Below are 13,494 nucleotides of genomic sequence, written 5' to 3'. Positions count from 1 at the left end.
TCTAGATATGGAACTGGATATCCAAATAAAAAAATTTAAAAAATTTTTAGTCTTTGATTCAGTAGGTCCAGTCATCCAGTTCTAAATTTAGAATTTGTTGTTCCAAATCTGTACGGAACATCTAAATGTTGCTGGGGTCTACATGTAGGTCCTGTGCAAGGGGAAAGGGTGAGATGTGGGATGACTGAGAAGATGCCATCCAATCAGCATGTTTTCTAAATGTCACTGTACACAAGAGATCAATCTTGTCATTAATTAGTCGAATTCGAGTTATATACAATAAAACTAGTAATTGAGGAAAACCCCAGCATCAAAATATTGCATATAAAATTAATATCTATCAACATTATAAGACTGTTTCTGTTTGGCTGGAACTCGTACCCACCTTAGATGCATTGTTATTGTTTCCAGGTTGATTGGCATGTTTAGCAAGTTCACCTCTAAGCTCAGCAACTTGATCTGCAACTCCTGCTACTTGCTGGCCGAGTCGATTTTCAGACTGACAAATATCACTTCTAATTTGTTGTGTCATGTCTTGAAGGTCATGACGTTGACAGGGCGAACCAGGGGCATCATGTCGACTCTCATCACAACGGTGCTCAATGGGAACAAGCTCGTTGCTAGTAATATTGTCAGAGTCAGGTGATCGAGGTAGAGGTTCTTCACTACTATTTCCTTCTGGTGGTTGCTTGCATCTACTGGTGAACACTAGCACACAGATGATGACGATGATGACGATGATGACAAGACCACCGACAAAAGCACCAGCAATGACCGGCACTTTTTCATCAAAGTTTCCTCCACTATCTTTGTTCTCTTCTCTAACACTTTCGTCCACTACAGAATTAGTAGGACTAAAGTACATCGTAGCTTCAGGATCCACCGTTATCGTCTCCGTAGGTTCAGAGGTGATCCTGGTAGATACCTCAGTCCCTTTCATTAGAGCAGAGAACGTAGGATCTACCGGAGTGCTGATTGCAGACGTTGACCTCATCGTGTTAGTACTTGTTGTAGGTGCAGATGAGATTTGTTTCTTTGGCAGTATTGGTTCTGTAATGACCACTGTAAAGACGTACATGTACATCAATTGCTACAACTTGTGTAATGACTGCAATAAACTTACATGTCTGGAGCACAGTGACTGAAATATCTTGTGACGAGCTAACACAGTTAGCATAACAACACTTGTAATTTCCAGCATCAGATGTCAATAAATAATTAATAACTAGTGTCTCAAAGTGTGCACCCCACATGACGCACGGCTCTTGTAAAGTAATACTATTAGTACTACAAGGTCTGTTCAATATGTTCCTGCCATTGTGGAACCAAAAAATGTTCTGAGACACATCATGTCCTTCTGCTGTGAGACAGCGAAAATGTATCTTTCCTTCAACTGCAACAGATGTGGTGTCATGTTGACAATTTCCAGATAAGCAGCTTATAGCCAGTTTGTCTAAACCATAAACAACAGGTTGATTAGAATGTTTCATAAATTCAAAAATGTGATACTATACTAAGAAAGCCAGCCAGCCAGCCAGCCAGCCACACACACACACACACACACACACACACACACACACACACACACACACACACACACACACACAATAGCTTTTTAATACCCCAAACTCTTGAAAGCATGCAAAGACATCATCACACTAAATAGCAAGTAAATTATATTAACACTAGCGATAACAATGAGCACATACACTACATTCCAACAGGCCGTCTGTTTGTCTGGCCCTTGGTTGGTATGTCCACAGAAACATTAATTAATTAATTAATATTACTGTAACACTACAACGCATGTGCAGCCTCCGATTAGTGAACAACCACCACAGTAACACATCTGTACCACAGCTTAGCCTTAGACAGGCCGGGTGAAACGGCTACAGGTATATACACCAGGGGCGTCGCGTAATAGGGGCTAGAGAGGGCTGAAGCCCCACCACTTTTCGGACCGTTTTCCATTTTTCAATATCAAAGACGGGAGCCGAAGTCTCAGCAGCGAGTCAGCCCCACCACTTTTTGCGCCCACACGACGCCCCTGTATACACTGTAGCACTTTTTTAAACACACGTTGACCACGCCTTCTAGCGCAAGTGTGGCACTTTGGATTTGCAGGCCAGACCTGACAACATCCAGTCTATTGACTGACTATTTGTAGGCACTAGTTAGCAAATAATGCGTCCTTGTGGGGACACTCCCAGTGATCACATGAAGACGTTCCTAACGCTACACATACATCTTTTAGTAGACAATTTGACCTGATGTCATTGTAATAAATCACAACTACAGCACATTACAAAAGCACAGAGATGTGCACAAACACTAAAACATGACTACTATCAGCTCCATGGCAACTAGGTCAAAACAATTTGTTATCTTCTAATCTACATATAAGAGACACACTAATCGACGTGCATCAGCGCAAATTGTGTGGTGGTGGTGGTGGTGGTGGTGGTGTGTGTGTGTGTGTGTGTGTGTGTGTGTGTGTGTGTGTGTGTGTGTGTGTGTGTGTGTGTGTGTGTGTGTGTGTGTGTGTGTAACAGCAACAAATGCAAACCCAAACTAAGCAGCTAGAAGGTCATACCAATTGGGAGCTGCAACTACATGCAGTTACTCTGACCTCAAAGATAATCTAATAAATTGACCTTTGTCATCCATAGTGCTTTGTCAGCCATAGTGCTTTGTCAGCATCCTTGAAACCACCAGAAAAACCACAAGGGTTGTGATCTACTTGTTAGCCATATCACACCCCACATCTACATGCACTCAAGCAGTGCAACAAAATTTGTGGGACACAGTTTGTCTAGTTTTGTCCAATCGACTAGAAGGCAAGAGGCAGCATGACCTATGTTCATCTGTACATATAGCCATGCACAGACACAACATGCCAAGTTTTACAAATAAATCCATATCACAAAGTGAGAAAGCTCAAACACATGGCTCATCAGGGTTTGCCCCAGAGGAAAATGGGGCTTACGCCTCCTTAGTTAATATAAAGATTTCAGCTGAAGGCCCGAGCCTCACTCATATACGACTTTGACTTCGAAAGAACAGTAGTTTGTTGATCAGCAATAAAAATAGGATTTTTAAGACTTAATTAACATGTCATTTATTGTGTACTATGAACTCACTGTAACTGGGCTAATACATGCAGATGCTCAGAGCTGCAGTAAAATTGTTATTAATATTAATACGCCCCTTTCACAATGATGTTTGCGAGAAACCCTGGCTCATGCACGCCACGATACGCTCTAGCTTGAACTGGTCAATTACGTGATCAAATCTCTGTGTCACACGCATATATTCAGTCACAAGCAAAGTTTCTCTAACGTGTGACGCATCCAGCTGTGCGCGTGGGTGGTTCGAGGTATGCAACGTGCAACGCTCAGTCAGCATATTCACTCAAGTATGGGACCATCCGGTAATCGACCAACAACTACACGTACTACATATACAGTACTAACCGTCGGATGATGATGATAATGATGGTGTCGCTGGCGTTGTTGGGTAACGCGCGCAACGGAGAGAGTGAGACAAACAGCGAGGAGCACAACGAGATTACGAAAGCGACGACTGCCCTTTGCCATGTGTGGTGTTCCACAGGCAGCTCAACAACTAGTCTGTCTCAACTACTGGCTATCCTGGCAAGACGCATTCGCATACCAATCATAATTTTGACATCCGGTGGAGGGTGCCCAGTCATAGTAAAAACATTTACGTGGTGCTTTCCTCTAACCACAAAGTCGTCAGACTGCGTCACTAACTAACTAGCAGACTAAAATAACGATACCAGAACATGGTGACCCAAGAACAGTAGCTTTAGTAGGCGGTTGCTCGAGTCTGAACCTAATCAATGTGCTGATATCATGTACAGTAAGTGTACTAAACAACTACTAATTAATTAATTACCGGTAATGGCACGCGAGACCGCTTGGAGCGACTGGCAGGTACGTAGCGCTTGCTGGTGTCGTTCCTATCTGAACGGAGAGAATCAGTGGAGTACGATTCGAAAACGACAAGAAACAATACAAATCGAGCATCAAAAACGGCACGGCGCGTGCGACCGCTTCCTTGCGGTGCCCTTGCGTGACGCGCGCTCGTTGCGTCCAACACAAGTACACATGTATCCAACACAAGTACACATGTATCCCCGTAAATCGACAACTCGAGTTAGACAGGACGTAGATAGATGTACTAACCGTCAGATGATGATGTCGGTGACGTCGTTGCTATCGGAACGGAGAGAACGTTTGCAACGAGACAGAAGAGAGAGGAACAAACAATGAGCATCACAACGAAATGACGAGAGCGACGACCGCCCATGACCATGTGTGTACTGCTTCACACGTCGTTCAACACTGACTAGCTAGCGCCAATGTCGCCATACATACCCCCATACGTCACGTCAGAACACAGACTACGTCACGTCAGAACACACACGACGTCAAGTCAGAACACCCACTACGTGGGTTGTCCAGTACATAAATTTGTCACATACCATACCTACACAAAATAGCGGTGCCCAAGGAAGTCGGCGATGTCATCGTATCATTCCATACTATAATACGCGAACGCTCGGGAACGCCCACTTCCGTCTGTCTGTATGTCTGTAACGCGCCGATCGACACGACGCCAGTCTCGGATGCGCCCGCTGCAGTCGGAGTGAGCCGGCTCACCGGGCTGCTTTTGCGTGCGTCCGTGTGTCACGGAAGGTGCGTCTTCTTTGCAGAAGTGGCATACAACGATAGATTGCCACCGCCCATAGGGGCGGGTAGTACTAGTTGTATGATTCACCCATTCACAATCATCCACCCTATTCCCAGCGCGAGAAGGGTCTGCTTAGACACAATATGCGACGGAATCGTGACGGACCGTACGCGTGACGGACAGCTCTCTGTCGTGTTCACAATACGTATCGACAGTAAGCGTTCCTTCGCTTTCGCTATCAAGCAACAAGGCAGTGTCACATGATGTTGTCTCCGTAATGCTCTGCCTTGCGCGACTCGTGTAGACGTTCGAAACAGAGCCGTAGTGTACGACCCGCGTAGCGCCGATTCAAAATCGTCCTTCAGAACGTGGAGCCCGACATGACGTAACGCCGCGCATACGTCATGTCATAACGCCCCCTGATATCTATTTAATTAATTGAGTCACAACAAATAACAAATATAATTTGTGAAGGTGTAGAGCACACTTTTGACTGCGCCCTCATGAAATTTGAGAGAAAGTTAATTTTTATTTGCATCTAATTAGAGGGGGCAGTCACCTATAGGGCGCCCAGGCAATCACCTCACTGAATTTAGCTACTTGAACATTGAGCTATTCTTAGGAATGGATACATACCTACAGGAATAACAGTCATGCACAGGTATACCTTTCAATTCAATTTGAAACACTAATTTGAGCAAATCAAACAATCCTTTATTTATTACATCAAATTGTATATAACTACTAAAATATTTAGCAAGTCTACTTGTCTTTAAGACATGTGCTCATATGGTCGCAAGCATGACCATCAAACAGCTAAGCTACACATACACTTATTGCTCAACAACTGCAAAACAAATATTCATGTACCAAGTTTCATACTACTCAACTATAAACATGTGAACCAACTCTTTCTACAAGTTTGATTGTCTCAATTTCGACAGTTTAGTGATAAATAATTCTGCCACTGACTGCATGACAAAATTGACAAATGAGGCCTTCTTAAGGCCTTGTTCACGAGGTACTTTTGCATACTTTGCAGTCATGTTAGCATGGTTTGTTGATGGCAATATAGCAGCTGCTGCACTACAAAATCCCAAGACGCTGATTGATGAATCAGACATCGAAGTTCAGCAAGAAAACATCTCTAATGCAGTCCTTGATGACAATGTTGACTTACACATAATTCGAAAGTTTTTCACCGATGATGCCTGGCTACTACTTACAGATGTTGTCAAGCAGAAACGTAAACATCACAGTTATGTTTGCCAAGTTTGCTTTCACAACTTGGATGAGGAAGCATCAATTTTGTGTGACCATTGCCTCTTGTGGTCCCACATGAGTTGTGTTGGTCTTAAAGAAAGACCCAAATCAAAGTGGTGGTTTTGCCGAAGCTGTCACAAGACTAGCAAATAAGATAAACTGGCTGTAGAGGCAACCGTTGCTATGTAAAATTAGACACATGTGTGTATTATGTGCAAGCTATGCAGTGTTGTTTGACTATATATTAAGAGAAAGATCTGGCAGAGCAGATGACAGAATCATGTAATGCTATTTTACCAGTATCTTTTTACTCTCTTCAAACCACAGTGACTTAGGAACTAAAATGATAATCTACCTACCTATGTATGCACCTGCCTACATACCTAACTATATACCATATAACGGGTTATTACTGCAATTTGAGAATCTAGACAAAAGTTTAGCTGCGAATTAAATTTCTGCATTCCAACCAGGAAGACAGTTACTGGTACACACATGTACACATGCATGTACATGTATCGCAACATGACTACTGGGACTCAAAGATAAGCATAAATATTTGCAAATTCTATTTGTGCACTCCATGAATCTGATTTCTTCGCAGAATTCGCAGGAATATCATGATCGCAGAAATAACCGGTTATACAGCACATGCATATAGGATACCTAACTAACTACAAATCTCTAAAGTAAAGTTCAACAACTACATAGCAATCGATTATTAAGTAGCTAATAAAGCCAATATATTTAGCTTAGACAGTCAACACAGTCACTAATTAATTAATTAATTAGTACATTTATTACTACAATCACAGTCATACAACACAGCTTCCAACTCTGTCGCACCATGTGAAATACATTCCGAAACTTGTTCTTTGTATTCAAATTACGCGAGAGTCGGCTTCCGTAGTCACGCAATGAATACTTCAAAACTAGGTGCTCCTTCTATTGAAAACGACTAGAATTGCTATGCATGTTCCAGAACGCGCGCACGTACACTCCATCACCGCATCCATAACATAATACGAACGACAATGAACCCAGTACGCACGTTAGCAGGAATCCGGGAGTATGGGTCACGTGCAAATTACCGGCACTCCACCGCAACCGGGGCCGGTACCGGCTCTCTAGCCACTTTCTTCTAGAAAAGGGGAGGGTCCACTGGCAACTATTTATAGACACAACTACAACGCACAACGTCTAATTACTTCTGTGGCTGCGTGCCACAACACAGACGCAGCTCAACAACCGCATTCTTAACTAATTATCATGTGATGCACTGAATGGATTCGATCAAACCCTTCACCCATGCACGCACAGTCGACGTCCAACCGGAACCATCTAGCTATCGACGTCACGAATGAGCGAACTAACTTAGCCCTTACAACGGAAACCCTATAGCTATAGACCTCTAAGCCATATACATATTTATATAGAGCCCTACGTGGTTCCCGTTGTAAGGGCTAAGGGTTCGCTCATTCGTGACGTCGACTGCAGCTGTGCGTGCGTGGGTGAAGGGTTTGATCGAATCCATGCCGTCACAAGACACCTGAGGGTGCATGACACTAGCCTCGTCCCCAGACTGAGGCTAAAGCTACATGACGGATAGTCTACTAAATGCAACAAATTCTTCAGAAATTCACGGTAACTGTGTCTTACATCCCATTTCTATTTGTTTGACGTCCACCAGCTCAAGCGGTAGTTAGAAGGCATGCGCATGCGCAGTATGTTGAGAAATCATAGCTCTGCTACTCGTTGCACACGCTTGTAATCGGCAGAATACCATGATGAGCATGACAGCACCCCCGTGCTATTGACGCATGACTCTACCAAACTACTCAAGTTTCTACTTCCCTCTAGCTATCCATCCACGGGCTAATTACATATTTTAAAAAAGAACAGGGCAATGATAACTATACATGTGCGGAAGTTGTATGTGATGTGGAACACGTGCAGTGTATATATATAGCTTATGCATATGCAATGGTATGCATGGCATATGGCTTACTGGCATCTGTTCCATACTGTCATAAAAAAACTTGACAATTTCTATGTATAGAACTGGATATCCTACTAGTCATTGATTCAGCAGGTCCAGTCATCCAGTTCTAAATTTAGAATTTGTTGTTCCAAATCTGTACCGAACATCTAAATGTTGCTAGGGTCTACATGTAGGTCCTGTGCAAGGGGAAAGGATGAGATGTGGGATGACTGAGAAGCCATCCAATCAGCATGTTTTCTAAAATGTCACTGTACACAAGAGATCAATCTTGTCGTTAATTAGTCGAATTTGAGTTATATACAATATAAAACTAGTAATTGAGGAAACCCCAGCCTCAAAACATTGCATATAAAATCAATATTTATACAACATTATAAGGCTGTTTCTGTTGGGATGGAACTTGTCTGCACCATAGGTGCATTGTTATTGTTTCTCGGTTGATTGCCACGTTCAGCAAGTTCATCTCCAAGGTCAGCAACTTGATCACCGACATCTACTACTTGCTTGCCGACATCTACTACTTGCTTGCCAAGTTGATTTCCAGTTTGACTAATATCACCTCTAATTCGCTTCTCCATGTCTTCAAGGTGATGAACTCGAACCAGGCTGTCCGCTTGGATCGGCGAAATGGGAGCATCATGCCGACTCTCATCACAACTGGGCTGCATGGAAACAAGCTCGTCTTGTGGATGGCCTTCGATGCTAGTAATAGTGTCACAGTTGTCAGAGTTAGATAGTCGAGACAAAGGTTCTTCACTACTATTTCCTTCTGGTGGTTGCTTGCATCTATCAGTGAACACTACCACACAGACGATGACGATGACGACGACGACGAATATAAGACCACCGACAAAGGTACCAGCAATGACCCACACTTTTCCATCAAGGTTTCCTCCACTATCTTTGTTGTTTCCTATGACAGTTTTGTCCACCACAGATTTAGTAGGTCCAAAGTACATCGTACGTTCAGGATCCACCATTGTTGTCTCCGTAGGTTCAGGGGTGATCCCTTCTGTAACACTCTGAAACCTGGTAAACATCTCAGTCCCTTTCATTGGAGCAGAGAACGTAGGATCTACCGATTGAATAGCTAATGGTACAGGAGTGCTGATTGCAGACGTTGATCTCAGCGTGTTAGTACTTGTTGTAGGTGCAGGTGAAAGTTGTTTCTTTGGCAGTATTGGTTTTGTGATGATCACTGTAAAGACGTACATGTACATCAATTGGTACAACTTGTGTAATAACTGCAATAAACTTACATGTCGGGAGCACAGTGACTGAAATATCTTGTGAAGAGCTAACACAGTTAGCATAACAACACTTGAAATTTCCAGCATCAGATGTCGACAATGAATTAATAACTAGTGTCTCAAAGTGTGCACCCGACATGATGCACGGCTCTTGTAAAGTAATACTATTAGTATCACAAGGTCTGTTCAATATGTTCCTGCCATTGTGGAACCAGGAAATTTTTTGAGACACATCATGTCCTTCTGCTGTTAGACAGCGAAAGTGTATCTTTCCTCCAACTGTAACAGTTGTGGTGTCATGTTGACAATTTCCAGACAAGCAGCTTATAGATAGTTTGTCTAAACCATAAACGACAAGTTAATTAAAATGTTTCATAAATTCAAAAAGGTGATACTATATTAAGAAAGCCAGCCACACACACACACACACACACACACACACACACACACACACACACACACACACACACACACACACACAATAGCTTTTCAATACCCCAAGCTCTTGAATGCATGCAAAGACATCATCACAATGTCATTAAATGGCAAGTAAATTATACTAACACTAGCAATAAGAATGAGCACATGCACTGCATTCCAATTGGCCGTCTGTCTGTCTGTCTGTCTGTCTGTCTGCCTGTCTGTCTGGCCCTTGGTTGGTATGTCCACAGAAGCATTAATTAATTAATTAATATTACTGTAACCCTACAACGCATGTGCAGCCTCAGCTTAGTGAAACAACCACCACAGTAACCCATCTGTACCACAGCTTAGCCTTAGATAGGCTGGGCGAAACGGCTACAGGTATATACACTGTAGCACTTCTTTAAACACACGTTGACCATGCCTTCTAACAAGCTTGGCACTTTGGATTTGCTTCCTCCTAGCTGGCCTGGTAGAACTGACCTCATCCAGTCTAATGGTGGACTATCTATAGGTACTAATTAGCAAGTCATGTGTCCTTGTGGGGACGTTCCCAGATCACATGGAGACGTTCCTAAGGCTACACATGCATCTTTTAGTAGACAAATTGACCTGATGTCATTGTAATGAATCACGACTAAAGCACATTATAAAAACACAGAAATGCACACACACTAAAACATGATTACTATCAGCTCCATGGCAACTAGGTCAAGACAATTTGTTATCCTCTAATGTACGTATAAGAGACACACTGATCGACGTGCAGCAGTGCAAAGTGTGTGTGTGTGTGTGTGTGTGTGTGTGTGTGTGTGTGTGTGTGTGTGTGTGTGGTGTGTGTGTGTGTGTGTGTGTGTGTGTGTGTGTGTGTGTGTGTGTGTGTGTGTGTGTGTGTGTGTGTGTGTGTGTGTGTGTGTATGTACATATAAGAGATACACTGATCAACGTGCATCAGTGTAAATTGTGGTGTGTGTGTGTGTGTGTGTGTGTGTGTGTGTGTGTGTGTGTGTGTGTGTGTGTGTGTGTGTGTGTGTGTGTGTGTGTGTGTGTGTGTGTGTGTGTGTGTGTGTGTGTGTGTGTGTAACAGCAACAAATGCAAACTGGAATTAGGCAGCTAGCAGTTCTAACGGTCATACCAATTTGGAGTTACTCTGACCTCAGAAGATAATCTACTTAATTGACCTTTTTTGTCATCCATAGTGCTTTGTCAGCATCCTTGAAACCACCAGGAAAACCACAAGGGTTGTAATCTACTTGTTAGACATATCATCACACCCCACATCTACAGAATTTGTTGTGGGAAACAGTTTGTCTAGTTTTGTCCCAATTGACTAGACTAGAGAGCAAGAGGCAGCATGACCTTTGTTCATCTGTACATATAGCCATGCACAGACACAACATGCCAAGTTTCACAAATAAATCCATATCACAAGTGAGAGAGCTCAAACACATGTGGCTCATCAGTTTCCCCAGAGGAAAATGGGGCTTAGGGCTTAGCCCCCTTAGCTAATATAAGGATTTCAGCTGAAGGGCCAACTCATATACGACTTTGACTTTGAAAGAGCAGTAGTTTGTTGGTCAGCAATAAAATAGAATTTTAAAGACATAAACAATTAAATTTAACAAGTTGACTGTAGCTCTGGGCATCTGCATATATTAAGCTTGGTTCTCAATATGATGCCAACGCGTCAAACTTCAAAAAAGCCCCCTTGACGTCATGGAGGAAAGGGATGATCCTTTGTTGTTGACGCGGACGTCGACGCTGGAATAGACGTCCACGTCGACGTCGGCGTCAATATTGTGAACCAGGCTTTAGCCTAGTCCATAGTAAACACAATAAGTGAGATGTTAATTAATTAATGCGCCCCTTATGATGTTTGCGAGAAACCCTGCCTCATGCACGCCATGCTACGCTCAGCGGCTCTAGCTTGAAGATATACATCAATTGGTCAATTACTTGGTCAAATCTCTGTGTCACACGCATATATTCCGTCAGATGCAAGAATTTCTCTAGCGTGTGATCGCATCTAGCTGTGCGCGTTGGTGGTCCACGCGGTCGCAACGCTCATGATCAGTTAGAAGGCCGAATGCAGACAGAATTTTCACGCAAGTATCCGGTAATGAACAACTACATGTCCTACATATGTACTAACCGTCGGATGATGATGATGATTGTGAAGATGTCACTGGGGTTGTTGGTAACGCAACGGAGACTGAGAGAGTGAGACAAACAGCGAGAAGCACAACGAAACTACGAAAGCGACGACCGCCCGTGGCCATGTGTAGTGTTCCACAGGCAGCTCGACAACCACAGCCCTCTTCTCAACAACTGACTATCCTGCCTCCGACAACCGGTGACGTGCACGTAATCGCAAAAACATTTTTGTGATGCTTTCGTCTAACCACAAAGTCGTCACGACTGCGTCATTAACTAACTAACAGACTAAAATCACGATACAAGAACATGGTGACCTAGAAACAGTAACTTCTAGCAGGCGAGTTTTCGAGTTTTGCACCTAAATTTGCTGATATCGCGTAGTGTCGTACTATTAATTAATTACCGGTGGGCGGTACGCGCGACCGCTTTGGAATAATGTTGGCACCAGCCCCTAGAGTAGGGCCGGCACAACGTTGTTGGCATGCTTGCTGGCGTCGTTCCTGTCTGAACGGAGGAGTACGATACGAAACAGACAAATCGAGCATCAAACGGCTCTGCATGCGTGTGACCTTGCGTCCAACACAAATGTACGTTACCCCGTAATACAACTCAAGCTACTAGCCCGTCAGATAACTCAAGTTACTCACCTTCAGATGATGAGGTCGGTGACGTCGTTGTTACCGGAACGGAGAGAACGTTTGGAACGAGACAGAAGAGAGAGGAACAAACAATGAGCATCACAACGAAACGACGAGAGCGACGCCCGCCCATGACCATGTGTACTGCTCCACACGTCGCCCAACACTGGGTAGAAAGGGCGAATGTCGACTTTTTAGTTGTGACGTCAGAACAACCTCATAACATCCATAATGTGACGTCAGCACACGTACCAGTGAGGTGACATCACTTTTTGACGGCATGTCTTTACCGGTATCTCTGCGTGTCATACGGGAACCGGGCATGACGGCGCGAGAGGATCTGTCTGCCTAGACACAAAATCCGAGGGAGACGTGACGGACCGTGACGGACAGCTCTCCGTTGTGTTCACAATACGTAGCCTCGACACTAGGTCTTCCTTCGCTTTCGGTGGTCCTTCCACGCGAGGCGACATTATCAACGGGGTGGTATCACGTGATGTTGTCACGTGATGTCATCACATGATGTTGTCACGTGATGTTGTCTTCGTAATGCTCTGCCTTGCGCGACTCGTGTAGACGTTCGAAAGAAACAGAGCCGTAGTGTACGACCCGCGTAGCGCCGATTCAAAATCGTCCTTCCGAAACGTGGAGCGCTGAGCCTGACATGACGTAAGGCCGCGATACGTCATGTCGTAACGCCCCCTGATTCACTTTTCTCTAACAAATGTAATTTGTAAAGCTCTAGAGTACAGTACTCGTCTTTTGGCCCTCATGAAATTTGAGAGAATGTTAATTATTCTTTATTTGCATCTAATTAGAGTGGGAGTTGCCTAGAGGGCGTCACCTCACTGAATTTAGCTGCAAGTTAAAATGGCGTACTTTCTGCAAGTACAAGACTCTAGATGTGAATCTGTGATAAGCATGTGTGTTGTTCCTATGGCAACAGAAAAAAGCAACGAGACTTAATTAATTCAGTACAGCTAGTATCTAGACTACATGAGTTAGGTCAATATCTATGTGGTGTAGCCAAGTTCCAGAAAACTT

General features: G+C 43.6%; 2 protein-coding genes across 3 annotated transcripts; both read right to left on the bottom strand.

Annotated features, from left to right (window-relative positions):
* Positions 1–245: 245 nt before the first annotated feature.
* Positions 246–4,662, bottom strand: LOC134176680 (uncharacterized). Its single transcript, XM_062643338.1, has 3 exons — positions 4,209–4,662; positions 1,124–1,453; positions 246–1,062 (listed from the first exon to the last, which is right to left on the bottom strand). The coding sequence occupies exons 1-3, from the start codon at positions 4,336–4,338 to the stop codon at positions 347–349; spliced, it is 1,176 nt and encodes a 391-aa protein (XP_062499322.1). The 5' UTR covers positions 4,339–4,662; the 3' UTR covers positions 246–346.
* Positions 4,663–8,113: 3,451 nt separating this feature from the next.
* Positions 8,114–12,630, bottom strand: LOC134177127 (uncharacterized). Of its 2 annotated transcripts, none has more exons than XM_062643857.1 (3): positions 11,808–12,399; positions 9,241–9,570; positions 8,114–9,179 (listed from the first exon to the last, which is right to left on the bottom strand). In XM_062643857.1, exons 1-3 carry the CDS (start codon positions 11,932–11,934, stop codon positions 8,353–8,355), a joined length of 1,284 nt encoding a protein of 427 aa, XP_062499841.1. In that variant the 5' UTR covers positions 11,935–12,399; the 3' UTR covers positions 8,114–8,352. The 2 variants fall into 2 exon arrangements, with proteins under 2 accessions (XP_062499841.1, XP_062499840.1); XM_062643856.1 differs by lacking the exon at positions 11,808–12,399 and adding an exon at positions 12,460–12,630 and having other exon boundaries at positions 8,122–9,179.
* Between the last annotated feature and the right edge of the window lie 864 nt (positions 12,631–13,494).

The sequence above is a fragment of the Corticium candelabrum genome, chromosome 3 (genome assembly GCF_963422355.1).
Source record: "Corticium candelabrum chromosome 3, ooCorCand1.1, whole genome shotgun sequence".
NCBI classification, from domain to species: Eukaryota; Metazoa; Porifera; class Homoscleromorpha; order Homosclerophorida; family Plakinidae; genus Corticium; species Corticium candelabrum.
Note: the sequence above shows the minus strand (reverse complement) of the source record. Positions and strands in the feature narration are given on the sequence as shown.

Excerpts from the sequence above, each read along its gene's own strand:
- LOC134176680 (XM_062643338.1), bottom strand. The coding sequence starts at position 4,338 with ATGGTCATGGGCGGTCGTCGCTCTCGTCATTTCGTTGTGATGCTCATT. Across the intron at positions 1,454-4,208 it reads ACCGACATCATCATCTGACG|ACAAACTGGCTATAAGCTGC; the intron begins GTTAGTACATCT and ends TTTATGGTTTAG. Across the intron at positions 1,063-1,123 it reads AGTCACTGTGCTCCAGACAT|TGGTCATTACAGAACCAATA; the intron begins GTAAGTTTATTG and ends ACGTCTTTACAG.
- LOC134177127 (XM_062643856.1), bottom strand. The coding sequence starts at position 12,589 with ATGGTCATGGGCGGGCGTCGCTCTCGTCGTTTCGTTGTGATGCTCATT. Across the intron at positions 9,571-12,459 it reads ACCGACCTCATCATCTGAAG|ACAAACTATCTATAAGCTGC; the intron begins GTGAGTAACTTG and ends TTTATGGTTTAG. Across the intron at positions 9,180-9,240 it reads AGTCACTGTGCTCCCGACAT|TGATCATCACAAAACCAATA; the intron begins GTAAGTTTATTG and ends ACGTCTTTACAG.